This window comes from Artemia sp. Qi Xiang Cuo, chromosome 14 (assembly GCF_049724085.1).
Source record: "Artemia sp. Qi Xiang Cuo chromosome 14, ASM4972408v1, whole genome shotgun sequence".
Classification (NCBI taxonomy): domain Eukaryota; kingdom Metazoa; phylum Arthropoda; class Branchiopoda; order Anostraca; family Artemiidae; genus Artemia; species Artemia sp. Qi Xiang Cuo.
This window is the reverse complement of record NC_142807.1, coordinates 38435171-38448420: the sequence shown is the minus strand read 5'-3', so window position 1 is coordinate 38448420 and position 13250 is coordinate 38435171. Positions and strand designations below refer to the sequence as shown.

Below are 13250 nucleotides of genomic sequence, written 5' to 3'. Positions count from 1 at the left end.
TTACAGATGAACTAAGTTTTATTAGACATTCTTTTTGGAAAAAACTATCCTATTGTCTTTATTAACAATACAATTAGCTGAAGATTGGCAAGACACTCCCGTAAAATCAAGGGTCTTTACAATGTGAAGTTCCCGCCAAGCCCTCAAATATAATTTACCTTCCATATATTCCAAAACTCACTACAAGTTTAAAAAAAAGTTTGCACAAAAAATTATTTTTATGTCGTATTTACAAATAATTTTAAAATCATGAATTTCCTAAACTCTGGTAAAAATATAACCCCAGTTACTTGGCAAAGAGGGGTGTATCAAATACCATGCGACTCTGGCTATTTTTATGTTGGTAGAACCCATCAAAATTTAGAAAAACGCCTACAACAACGCAAAGAAGACATAACTAAAGCTTTAAATTCTAATAGTAGAAATATTTCTTTTGATTCTGCTTTAAGCAATCACATCTATGATAACCCTAGCCATAAAATGCTTTTTGAAGAAACTTGCCTTATTAGCAATTATTTAGGCATAAAACAGGTTGTTCAAGAGGCAACTGAAATTAAGATAAAAATAAATAGTAATATCTCCTTAAAGAGACATTTGGGGAAGTATTCTCTTAATGCCCTATGCACAAAATTAATTATAAATGATTTAACTAATTATATTAAAAAAACAGTAAATAATTCCACTCAACCTGTTACGAATAGACCATCTAGGCTGGCTGCCAAGAAGGCGAGATTAGCTTTAAAAGCTTGTCTGTAAGCATTTTTAGTCCATTTGAATGAATTGTTCTTTTTTCCACTTCGCTTGGTGTACCAGTTCTGGTTGGACTTCCTTGAAGTAATGATATTAGGGCTGTATTAAAAATAAAAAAAAAAACTTTTTTCAATTTTAATGATCGAATTTTAATGTAAGTTTCTTTTATATTTTTTTTTTCTTCTTCATTTGTTTTGCTGAGGACGGCCCTTGGATATAGGGTCGAAATATTCATTTAAAAGTTGCGTTCCATTATCTTGTATAAAAAATTTCCCTGCTGTTTCTACTTATTGTTTATTATAAACAAATTGGTGACTGCAGATGTATACTGAAATCAGTACATTTTGTTGAGTTTGGAGAACTTATAAGTATACATCCTCTTCAATCCACAGATGCAAATCTAGGGGATGCACATAGTAAATTGTTTAAAAGTCCACGAATGGCATCAACTTTTTTCGTCACTTCATCATCTTAAATGATGGTTAGGTTAGTTTCCTTTTTTCTTCCAATGATGCCTAAAGTTTATATTATTAACTCTCAGCCACATTGGGAATCCATAATTGCCAGCCTACACTGCGGACTTTGTACTACTTTGGCAGTTTCACTCAAAATATCACACAAGGAAACGAAGTATTTTCATTGGATAGTGGGTTCTCGATTGTTTTGAAAATTATGATTTAATTTATTCGAAAACACGTGTGTAACAAACGCTAAAAGCGCAGAGAAGTATTTCTTGGGTAGCGACCCAGTGCCTTGTTGTTAAAGAATTATGCTGGGTCGCGAAAATTTTTCAAAAAAATTAAAAATTTACAATATTTTTTACAGCTTCGTCAGCCATGCCCGCGTATTTTGCTAATAACTGCTAGAACCTGTGATTTCGGGGGGGGGGGGGGCTTTCCATCCAAATCTTGGCTTCCGAATGACGTCTACCTTTATAACCTGATCTTTCTCAACTGGGAAAGACAACATTTTCTTCATTTATTAAAGGTTTCATTGATTTAAATTTTTCATTTTTTTAATTACCTGCTTTTTCCTAAATAATTATTTTGAAATTATGCGTGTGAAGTAAGCCAAAAAAAATCTGGATTTTGATTAAAAGAAAAAAATTGTTTTGTAAATAAATGTTGTTTTTTCATAAGGTGAGACGCAAAAGGTTTTATAACCTTGTACCGCTTAAAAATGTTAGAGAAGCCGCGAAGTTTTTCTGAATTGAGTTCGAGGCCGTAATTACGAAATTCATTTCAATGGACTGGAAAAGTTTATGAAAAATGTTCAGTAAAATAGCCTAGGTTTAAGATAGCGTGGGCATGTTAGTTAAAATGCATGTGGATGCCTTGCAAAATACAAGATGTAGGATATTTTCCCTGCGAGTCCAAAACGACTACATAAGGAGTGACCTCTGTAAGCCTGACTCTGCTACGAACGAGGATTTGTCTTTTATGGGCAACAGGAGGACTATTGCTGAATTGAACAATCTTGATTTGGATATTAAACTCAAGTACACATGGGAATAGGGCAGGGGGCAGCTACCCCCCTCCTCCCTAGAACTTCAAATTTACACAAGATATTAACGATACATTTTTGTATATTAGAATTTTTCTGTTGGATGTTCACTGGTTGAATGGTTGATGGTTGAAAAAGCTGGAAATAAAAGAAATTTCCAAATATCGTTTCCGATATCAATATTTACGTTTCGATATTAATATTGATTTCTGTTCCGATACATAGATGGGAGACTGACCCACGATCGGAAAGATTTGACTTTTTTAATTCTCCAGGAATTGATTCAAGCGATAAGAAGTTGCTGAGTATGCCAAAGCAAAGGTAACTCATTCAATACCATTCTTGAAAAAGACAATCAGAAATGCTCCACTTGTTTCCATCTGGATGTCTCTCTATCCAAGTGGTCAAAAGGGCTGAACCTGGGCCATCCCGGTACTGGTTCGGCCGTCTCTCGCTTACGTTCGGCCACCTGACAAAAGAAACAGAAAAGTGGCAAGGGAAACATTAAAACTTGTTATTTTGGCTACAAAACTATGAAAAAATATGGTCAGTATAAGAAACTACAAAATCAATTTCCGTAATGTTGAAAAAAAAACTAAAAAGTATTAATATCAAATTATAAATTGACTGATCAACACCAAAAGTAAACCGCTCCGCTAATCTTGATGTTCCATCTGTCAGTGGTTGCAGTTTCATTTCAACTTCTGTCTTTAAGACACTAACCGTCTCGTCAGTTAGTGCAGTCTTATACTTCTTTCAGAAAGTGGACCTTAAATTCTTCAGTTAATACTGTTTGATAATGATAATATAGTGAACAGGATCCCCTTTCCGGCTCTTCAGCTCAACCAGAATGCAATCACCAGCCTTGGCCTTCTCAGTGTCAAATTGAAAGTTGCTGGTAGAGGGCTCGCCTTCAAAGTTCATATTGGACTCTGAACAGTTGTTATATACAGATTTATCTACGTCAGAATCGTCACTCGAACTGCAACTCTTTTTACAAGAAACATAGCTTTTGCTTTTTAGCCTTTTCACTTCTCTGACTTTCCCCCTTTCCAGGACTAGGGCTTTCTTGGCAGATACAGCTTTTATCCTAGCAGTAATGCGTTCTTTTGCTTGTGTGTCAGTGAGCACTTCGGACTTTTTCATATTTTTTTTCCTGTTAATTTTTCGTGTTGAACCTTTTGGAAAGGGGCTTGGATGGACAATATCTTTAACGAATCATCTGCGGACCTTGGCTCCTCATTTAGAGACAGAGCCTGTGCTACATCTTTTTCGGGGTCTGTGTTAAAGAAGGAGTCTAAATGTCGCACAGGACTTATGCAGAGCATAGAAACTTCCGTGGTAAGTGCTTCACTAGATGTGGTAGGCATTCTGTCTGATATATGACGAGAGGAACTCATAATCATTGAAGACATCTTTGTTGGTGGGGCAGACCCCGCTTTCTATGAATCCACTGATTATATTCTCCGAAGCGAAAGCCTTTGGATATGCTTTCCCCTGCAGCTCAGTGATGTTATACACTGATATAGTTTTATATTTATGGGCAACCATAACACTTTCGGCTTCCTAGTTGTAGTAGGCCTTAAGGGGCCTCATGACTATCCTTTCTAGAGGCTGTAGTTTTGCGTAGTGTGGGGACGGACAATTAAAAGTACAACATCATCATTTTTAACTAGTTGAAGCAATTCAACGATGTATCGGCTGATCTGGTCGTTTATTTTCAAAAGCACAGGTGACTGTTTGGAAGTTTTTACTTTATTGATAAAATGCTGCAAGTAAAGCAAAAATGGCGAGGAAGTCATCCAGCCAGAAGTATTTTCTGGGCCGATCATGATGTTCCCTTGTAAAGTTCCCTTGAGTTAAATTTCCGGACACCGTTTTCCTGGGGAAATAAGTAGAGGTGAGACAGTGCTCCCAATACATTAGCACCAGCACAAACTGTGGTCAACTGACCTCTTTCTGCTGATCTGATCTTCCCTACTTACTTCTGGCCTCACTGTGCAATGATCTTACCTGGCTTGCGAATGTTTTTCAGACCCGATTCGTCAATATTTTAAATGTCTTGTTGTCTGAACATGTGTATATCTTGGCCTCGCTCCAGGTTGTCAAAGAAAGCTCCTACACTGTGACGGTTGAAAACAGTTGCCTGTCATAAGCTTGTACCTGTGTGTTTACTGATAGAGTTTTAAGGCGATCCATAAAACCACGGTACCAATATTTACCTGCAACTCATCCACTCTCTCCACGGCCTTTGCATTTCCAGTCATCCAGTAGTTTTATACTCTTAGTAATGGCACAAGTGTATGCAATTTTACGTGCTTCTAGAGGAGTGCAGTCGAAATGCATATCAGCTATCGTATTCAAGTAAGGATTTAGCCCTTTTTCTTGTTCCTCTGTAAATAGTTATCATGTGTTGTAACAGGGTGTAAGGAAACTCAGGTCCAGACTTTTTAGAGAGATATTCAGCTTCTCAACTTTTTTCATGTTGTCGTGCAGCGTTCCTCTAGGGACACCCATGGCACTTGCAGAGAATCTGACTAACTTTGTGTCAACTAAGACAGAAAGAACTTCTGTTTTCTTTTCTTCTGAATCCCAGCCGCCTTTCTTTCCTTTCTCCTCTGTTTTACCTTTAAGCATTTGATCTTGAATTAAATTTAACAGGAAAAAATAGAATTTCAGTTCCCTTTCTGGTCTAACAAGGTTAAACAACGCCAGAATTAATCAAGTTTTGTGTTCTGAACTTGCCTTCAACCTTAAGGTATGCTGTTTACACAGCTTTTACAAGCAAAGCCCACTTTCAGACACCTTGGTACAGCATGCCGAACCTACACTGGGTATTATGGCTGAACATGGGAATTCGCCATCCTGCGGGGTGAAAAAAATGCTAAAAGCAAACCGGTAAAGATAGCAAGTCAAGATGGAAGCTTCCTAAAGACAGGTAAATAATAAGAGAATACAAAGTGGGTTTATTGCTTTTCTAGCATTCGTAATTAGGTGTAAGCCTTCAGACGAAAATTGAACAAAATTCCCGATTTAATCCCCATAAAACGTGATCCAATCTCGTAATTTTGATAAAAGTATTAATCAAGGCCATACATTTGAAAAACATACACTGCCATCTGTCAGGACCTTTTTAATCCACCAGAAGTCCCCATGAATTTTTATATAGAGATTCTTTGCTTTGGCTAAACGTGGCCGATCGTGATCCGGTCTCCCCTATATCAATTTTGATATTAAATATTGTCCAACTTTAAACTTTTGAATTGAATTCTTAGAACAAGAAGCTGTTATCTAACCGTAATGTGGTTTGTGTCAAATCGGTTTTATGGCATTTATGTTTTCAGGAAATTAGAAGTAGAATAGTGGATTTATTATATTATTATTTGAAAAAAAACTACGTTTTCTAAGGAGTTAAAGAGACTGAGTCACAATTTTAAACCTAAAAACGTACAGGAATTAGGAGGTACAGTTGGGGGCTACAGACCACAAATCCCCCGCTTTTTCAGCCTCTTTTGTTAAGTTTTTTATTTTTGGGGTCTGCCACCCCCCTCAACCCCCGCTTTTTCACTTGCAAAGAAATGCTTTGCAATTCGCACGATGTTTGCCTGAACTTTTTAACGTAAGAGCATCCTAATGCATCTGTTTGATTGGAAACAGTACTGATCCTCTTTACTGGATTTTTTACAGGAGATTTGTCCCTAACCAATAACTAACTATAATATGATGAACATAGTACGATCAACTGATTGCAGGCTACAGGACTTAAAAAATCTTAAGAAAAGAAGCTGCCGAAGGGGGTGGTTTGGGGTGCGGCAGCCCCCCAACTTTACCTCCTAATCCCTTCACGTTTTAATGTTCGAACTTGTGACTCAGTCCCTTTAACTCTTTAGAAAACGTAGTTTTTTTCAAATATTTTCTGCACGGTTTCGTACAGTTTATTACTTATTATTGCTTGACTAACTGTTAGCTGATCGTGTCAGGACTTAAAGTTAACACCGGAAATCGCTTAACATTGTGGTGGGTTGCCTCTTTAAAGAGGCACAAGTGTGCTTCCTTGATAGTATTGCCAGAAAAGTAGAATATGGAAACAGCTAAAGGCCGAGTCTTAGCTAAATATAGAATGACAAGTTTCTATGGACCATCACAGAATCGGCTGCCCCCCCCCCAGACAAGGTGCTGTCTACGCCCATGCAAGTACACATCTCTTGGTGGTATAGCAATTGCAGGGTTGACCCTCTTTTTTTTAGCTTGGTCGTGGGAAATATTGCGTGAATAAGGATGTCAAAAGTGGCTTTACGTCAGGTCCTCCCAGAATCAATTGAGAACCGAAAGCATTGCTGTCAAAGCATCTGCAACTGCTGATAAAGCATCTATACACCTGGCACCGAGTCGATAGGGGTGTAACATTTTCTTTCCAACTCATAAACAAATAATGATGCAAAAAGTTTACAGTTTTGTGGAAACAGTTATAAGGTGGAGAGAAGTATATAGGAAGTACGCGAGTTAACCTTTCTTTGGAATGGGAGTAAGATAGTAATATGGTTCAGGAAGTCCTCTCGTAATTCTATTTCGACTTTCTTCTTGGCAATGTATTTGGTAACCAAATATGTATACTATATTTCGTACTTACGTAGATACGCTGAAAAGAACAACATCCAAAAATTTCTAGTCACCCAAGTAATAGCTATTGTTGCCATTGGTACGAATAATTAGAAGTACAACCACGAGGATTAGTCCCTTCTTCTCTTTTTTTTTTAGGATGGTTCCCACATTAAAGGCCTTTTGATTAATTTTTTCCATCACAATTGGCCAACATTGCTCCGTATTCCATTTTTGGAAGAATTTATCACTCCAATTGTCAAAGCCTCCAAAAGGGATAAAGACATATCCTTTTTCTCTGTCCCAGAGTTCGAGGAATGGAAGAGGAATACAACAGATTGGCCGAAGTATAAGATAAAGTACTACAAAGGTATTCTTTTTTTTAATTTTGTTACGGCTGCTGTTGTTGTTTTTTCTTATCTGATCTTATCTATTTCTCTTGATTGTTTTTTGTTTCTGTACCATACTACCAGACTTGCATGATATTGGGGCTTCATATTGTCTACCAGCACTGTCTCTGTTGCCTGCTAATCCTTGTGTGAAGAAACGAAAAATCACTTTCTTTTTTTTTTTTTTGGCCCTGAATATTTATGGGTAATCCCAGAATCTAAGTGAAAAGGTAGTCAATGGAAATGCAATGACAGAAACGGAGAAAAAACCCTGCTAGTTTTTCTCTTTTTTGTAGTTTAAGGTACTCGAAGGAGTCCTAGCTTTGTTTCTTTTCTAAGAAATTAAAACAAATGATCTAATTGATCATAATGGACTTACTTTGTTTTTAGAAGAAAACCCTATTTGTTAATAGTGTGTTACTACACACACCCAGGATGGGATTGAAAGTATACTTTTCCCTTGCTTACATTGGATATCGTCAAAGCCATTGCGTGTTTGGTATTCTTGGCAAACTTGGCACTTTGAAACCTGAAAAAAGAAGCTTGATTAAATCTGTTTGAAAATTAAACTAAAACTATTCATCTCTCTTACATATAGGTCAACACCAAAATTCCTGTGATAAAATTATTACAATTTGGGTCTTGACAGAGGGATTTGTAAATTGCTATTGCTTAATGTCTTCCCAGTAATTAAGGAGTAAATTGAAACTAAAGAAAAGTGTAAATGAATAAAGCGTCCAAATTAGATTAGTCCTTGTAACTTAGTCGCCAAGAGTGAAAATGAAAGTCCTATAGACTTTTTTTGGGAGGGGAGGATATCTATATAGTCAGTGATAACTTAATAGTGGTAGTATTGTGTTTTTAATACTGCTTTTAATATTATATGAGGCTTTTAATATTATAACTCGAACAGATAAGTTGTTGTAGATTTCATGTTTTTTTCTGGAAACAGACAAGTTTTTATGAATTTACCATGAATCCTACTTTAAAAAGCCTCATAACCGTGAATCGAGTATTTGAGAACAATCGTCCACACGTGTGGCGAAAGCGTGAAGATTTGAGTTTTATCTCCGTAGGTTCTTTTCTTTTACTTTCTTTCTTACAGGTTTGGGAACCTCCACTTCAAAGGAGGCCAAAGAATATTTCAGTGATATGCAAAGGCATAGAATCAAGTTCAGGTATGGAGGAGACCGTGATGATTATGCAATTAAAATGGTACGACTTTACTTCTTACTTCTACTACGACTTGGCTTCTTTTATTTTATTATTATTTATTTTATTTTTTTTTTATCAAGGTTCGTTCCATGAAAGTGTCGAATTAGTCAGGTGTGCTCGTTGTAATCTGTTAGCAATATATTAAATTTAAAAAAAGCGAAAAAATTGAGTTATAGGAGAAAAAAAATAGAGCTATGTAAAAAGCGCTGTATAGAATTTTGTTCGGAAAAAAGGGGAACTTGAACACACGTATGAGGCGCTATGACCAGTTGTACAATGGATGATACCATACATTTTTGCCTATTTAGCAAATTAGTAATAGGGGAATGGGAAGAAAAAATAGAAAGAGCAATTAAGAAATATTTAAAAATTCAAGCCTAATATATGTATATTTCATATATATTGTGTTTAAATTTAGTCAAGATTAAAAAAAAAAAAAAAAAAAAAAAAAAAAAAAAAAAAAAAACAGAATAGAGCTACAGAAAACACGCATATTAGGTTCCGTGGCCATTTATACAAAGGATGATAACATACTGTTTAGCCTATTCAGCAAATTAATATTAAGTGAAAGAAAAGCAAAATTAAAGCGTAACTAAAAATATGTAAAAATTTAAGCCAGTTACATATTTATGTATATATAAATATTTTTTTTTCTTATGAAATTTGTTTGCATCCTGTCCATAATTATTGCTAAAGTTAATATTCCAAACTTGTTTGGTCAAATGAAGCTCTATTGGGGAAATTGTTGAGTATGATTGAGGCTATTGTGTCAAGGCGTCTAGACCTGACACGTGGACAGGGTTTTATTTGGGGGAGGGAGGAGAGTAGGTTTGAGTTTAAAGATTGGTTAAAATAAAGCTTAAAAATACCGGTGCATTTGCAAGTGTTCACTTGCTATATACGATTGTAATCACTGTATGTTTGATCTTCAGTAGTATCTGATTGACAGCACAGATTGTGATTTTGTCTTCACCCTGGAAGTGTGCAGAGGTGAATGGGACCAGTCACAAAACGTGGTTAATACTCCATACAGCCAGATCTTTGGCATTTTAAAATGGATCTCTTAGAAAATAAATCCTACTAGTGACATAGAGAGCATAGTGGTTTTGAGATGAATTGGAAAAGTGAAGGTCTGAAGCAATAGTGGCTCTGTCAGATTAAAAACAAAGGTAGACTTAAGAGCACGAGAAATTGATAATGGACAACATGCCAGTTCGTTTCTGAGAGAAAAAACACTAACACCATCAAACCATTAATGACATCATTATCATCAATGAACTAATTATCAGAGCCTAATAAAGGATCAGCTCGTTTATATTTTTATTCAGTTGTTGGTGCTTTTGTTTAGCTACGTTGGGCTCATGTTAAACAACCACTTTTGAGGCCAAAAGAACTCAGTACTTTTGTTTTTACACCTTCTTTTCTGTTCAACCAATGTTCTTCATAATAGTCTTGCCCTTAGCATTTCTAACCCGGAAAAAATAGTTTAACTTAAACTTAACTTTAAGAGATCAAAATTGAGCGTGCTATGAATTTGTCTAGTTCTGCTGGTTAATGCTGCACTTTGAGTGGCACTAGTAGTTAAAAAAAAGCTAAACGTCGAATATTCATCTCTTCTCCGCTTTCCATAAATTTTTTTCAAGGCAGCATAGGTCTCGTGCTGAAAGTCACTAGGGGGCATGCGGAGTTTCTATTTGGAGGACCGATTTGGGTTTCCTGCAAACTTACCCAAATCATCAAGTCCAAAAGTTTTGCTGTCCTCCTGCAAACAGTTCCTGGTTTGCAGGAGGAGTGAGTTTATCAGATAAGCTGTGTATATGTCCCATTTTACGTTTCTCGAACGGCTCTTAGCATTCGAGTGCGACAGTGTCCTTCAGTTCGAGTGTCAGATGTTTTTGTTCCCAAGCTTGTTAAAGGGGAAAAAAAAACGGCTGAGTAAATTCATTTCATAATGGTTACTAGATTATCATTTTCACAAAGTTGTTTCATTGAACATGACCGGATAACAGCGCTGGCCTTAAATGCTCTCGGGATGAAAAATTTCTGTTTTGTAGTTTGATTATTTTATTTTGTTAATTTCAAATTAATAGAATTTGGTTACTTTGCGTTTTTTTTTTTTTTTTTTTTTTTTTTTTTTTTTTTTTCTGCTATGCCGAAAATTTGTATATAATTAGCGTAACGACATTAATTTTCTTAGTATTTATTTCTATTTGAAGGCATTTAGTAAAGATTGTGTTGAAGACCGAAAACAATGGCTCACCGAATGGATGGAAGAATGTAAAAGAAGGAAAGAGTTGGGACTCCCTGAAATGTATCTCTATGAAAAGGATACTCATGAAGTCAGTTTTAAGGATTTTGTCAATAAAGAGCTTGTTCTATTCAGTAATCTCGATAACGAGCGATCTATTCCGTCAATGGTTGATGGTCTGAAGCCAGGTCAGAGGAAGGTTGGTAGCCATATTTTCTTGGTTTTTGTCTGTTAAGATAAGCGTTATTCTTTGAATTAAGATTTGTTGGTTGTACCCGACTTAGAGTAACATAATTCTACTAATACTTCTATAGTTACGTCTGCAAAGCTGTATTCTGGAGATTTCTGTTTCCCTTAGAAACCCCTGGGGTTGTACGAGCTTTTTTTTTACTAGTAATAATTTTACTTGATAGGATGTAATTATTAGGGTTCCTTTGTTTTAATTATGGCTGTAGAGTTTCAATTACTTTTCTTTCTTTTCTTTTTTTTTCTACTTCTGTTGATATACGACTGTTGAGTGGCATTTGAAGTGTTCCTTTTAGAGGAGTCTATGTCTGGTTGGTGTAACCCAAGATTGATTGGTTTTATGCAGTGTTCTTGTATTTCTTCAATGCCAATGGTTATGACTTGGGTTTGTCTATCGTGGGTTTGAGACTGATTAATGACAGATTTGTCATAGAAAAGTTTGTTCCTTCAATTATATCAATAAAAAGTTTATATTTTACATCTATTGATTTATGAGAAAGTCGCTTACAACATCATAAGAAAAAACAGAGCACTGAAAGGAAAATGAAACTCAAGTAACTTCTAAAGATAAAACAAAAAATACCATATTTAAATACGACTGAGCTATCAACTATCATCACTCTAACCTCAAGGAGGAATGCCAACGACAAGTTGAATCAAACAATTAGGTGATTCTCTATCGAGCGTTTTTCTAATTCAGAGTATATCAAAACAAGGTCATCAACGTGGGATCTTTCTTAAGTAAATGTGTTTCGTAGATACAATAGAACGTCCAGAAGAAACTTTGGGTGCTTACATTGGCCTCGACGAATACGATGTTTGTCTGTATTTGTGAGCCAATACCTTGCTGGAAAAATGTGGTGAATGATCGGGACTACACCTCCTGAGAACAAACGAGCTAAAATATCTTTTTTTTTTATGTTTAAACTTAAGGGCTAACAATTTTTCGTGACTGAACCGTAGACCAGAAATAATTTAGTCAACTACAAGAAGCCTTGAGCTTCTCAAATAACTTCCGTTGGTTATACAAAGATGCTTCGGTTTTAATCCAAGTTAAAACATCAATCTTTACGAATAGGGACTGTGGGTGGAGTGAAGTTTTAGAGACGAAGACGGTTTAAAAGCAAGAAACTCGCTTTTGGGTGGATTGACACTCAGACCAATATTTGCGTGATCCTTTGGCTGCTCAATTTGTATGTGTGGGTGGGAAAGCGCAATCCAAGCAAAAGGTTTATCATCATTACTACAAAGCGGCTGGAACTTTGATCCTCCCTCCAGAGGAGAGTCCCGCTGCCGCTTTACCATAGTAACTGTTGTTTAACCATGAAATATTATGTTTAACTTTATGGTGTTTCGATATGACCCACGCAGGTTACTTTTCTTATTGTATCTTATGGGGAAAAAGCATTTAAACTTACGATTGTTTGAAAAATAGTTACCATTCCTGAATCAGCTTAAATGGTGACTTTCGCTCTCTTGATCTTTTTTTAATTTAATAAAGAGAGATTGTTTTTTTAAAAATAAAGAATATGAATACATGCAGTTGAATATCCATTTATCCTGCACGAGAAATGGATTTTATTTGGGGGGGGTCCAATTTGTTGAACCAAAAGATTAATAGCATGATTAAATATGTAGAATCCAAAATCGGGAAAACGAGTCACAAAGATTCTTGGATTTCAGGGCAGGGGTCTCCCCCCCCCTAAGGCCAATGAATGTATCCCAGACTCATTAAATATTTTAATTTAAATTATTCAAAGTTGTTATGCTTGATCCTGACTGATGTTTGTTAAATATGAAAAAAAAAACTAAAATGCATCGCTGCAAATCCGAGCTATAGTAAAATGCAGGAATCAAAACACTCAATTTTAGGATGTATTCCCTTTTCACATTGACTCAAATCCAAGCATCTACTACTACTAACGACTCATTGCAGGAGCAAGCCGCCTGAGGCCAACAATACCTTCATACTTTAATAATTAATCAATGCAATTTTTGTGTTAAACAAAATACGAGAAATATTCCTTCAGCCGATAGTAAATAAGCAGCTCATGAAATGCCATGTTGTTGAGTTTAGAACATAAATTGGCATTGTGTTAAGTGTTGGTATTGGGAATTATTTAACGTTGTAAGTGTAAGATAGTGACTGTTGAAGAAGTTACAGGGATCGCACACTATAATTAGAGCTAGTAATTGTCAGGTACATCGATGACAGTTTTATTCCATTGAAGGGCTGTTTTAACAATTGAAACGAACAAAAGTTCTTCATTTTTCTATATATTTGCTAAATAGCATTCGTA

General features: G+C 35.9%; 1 protein-coding gene across 1 annotated transcript in view; it reads left to right on the top strand.

Annotated features, from left to right (window-relative positions):
- The window catches only part of LOC148944441 (DNA topoisomerase 2-alpha-like), a 78777-nt gene that overhangs the window by 30165 nt on the left and 35362 nt on the right, over positions 1–13250 (top strand). Inside the window, 3 exon segments of the mRNA XM_089100285.1 lie at positions 7012–7222; positions 8347–8456; positions 10673–10903. Coding sequence (XP_088956411.1) covers positions 7012–7222; positions 8347–8456; positions 10673–10903 — 552 coding nt within the window.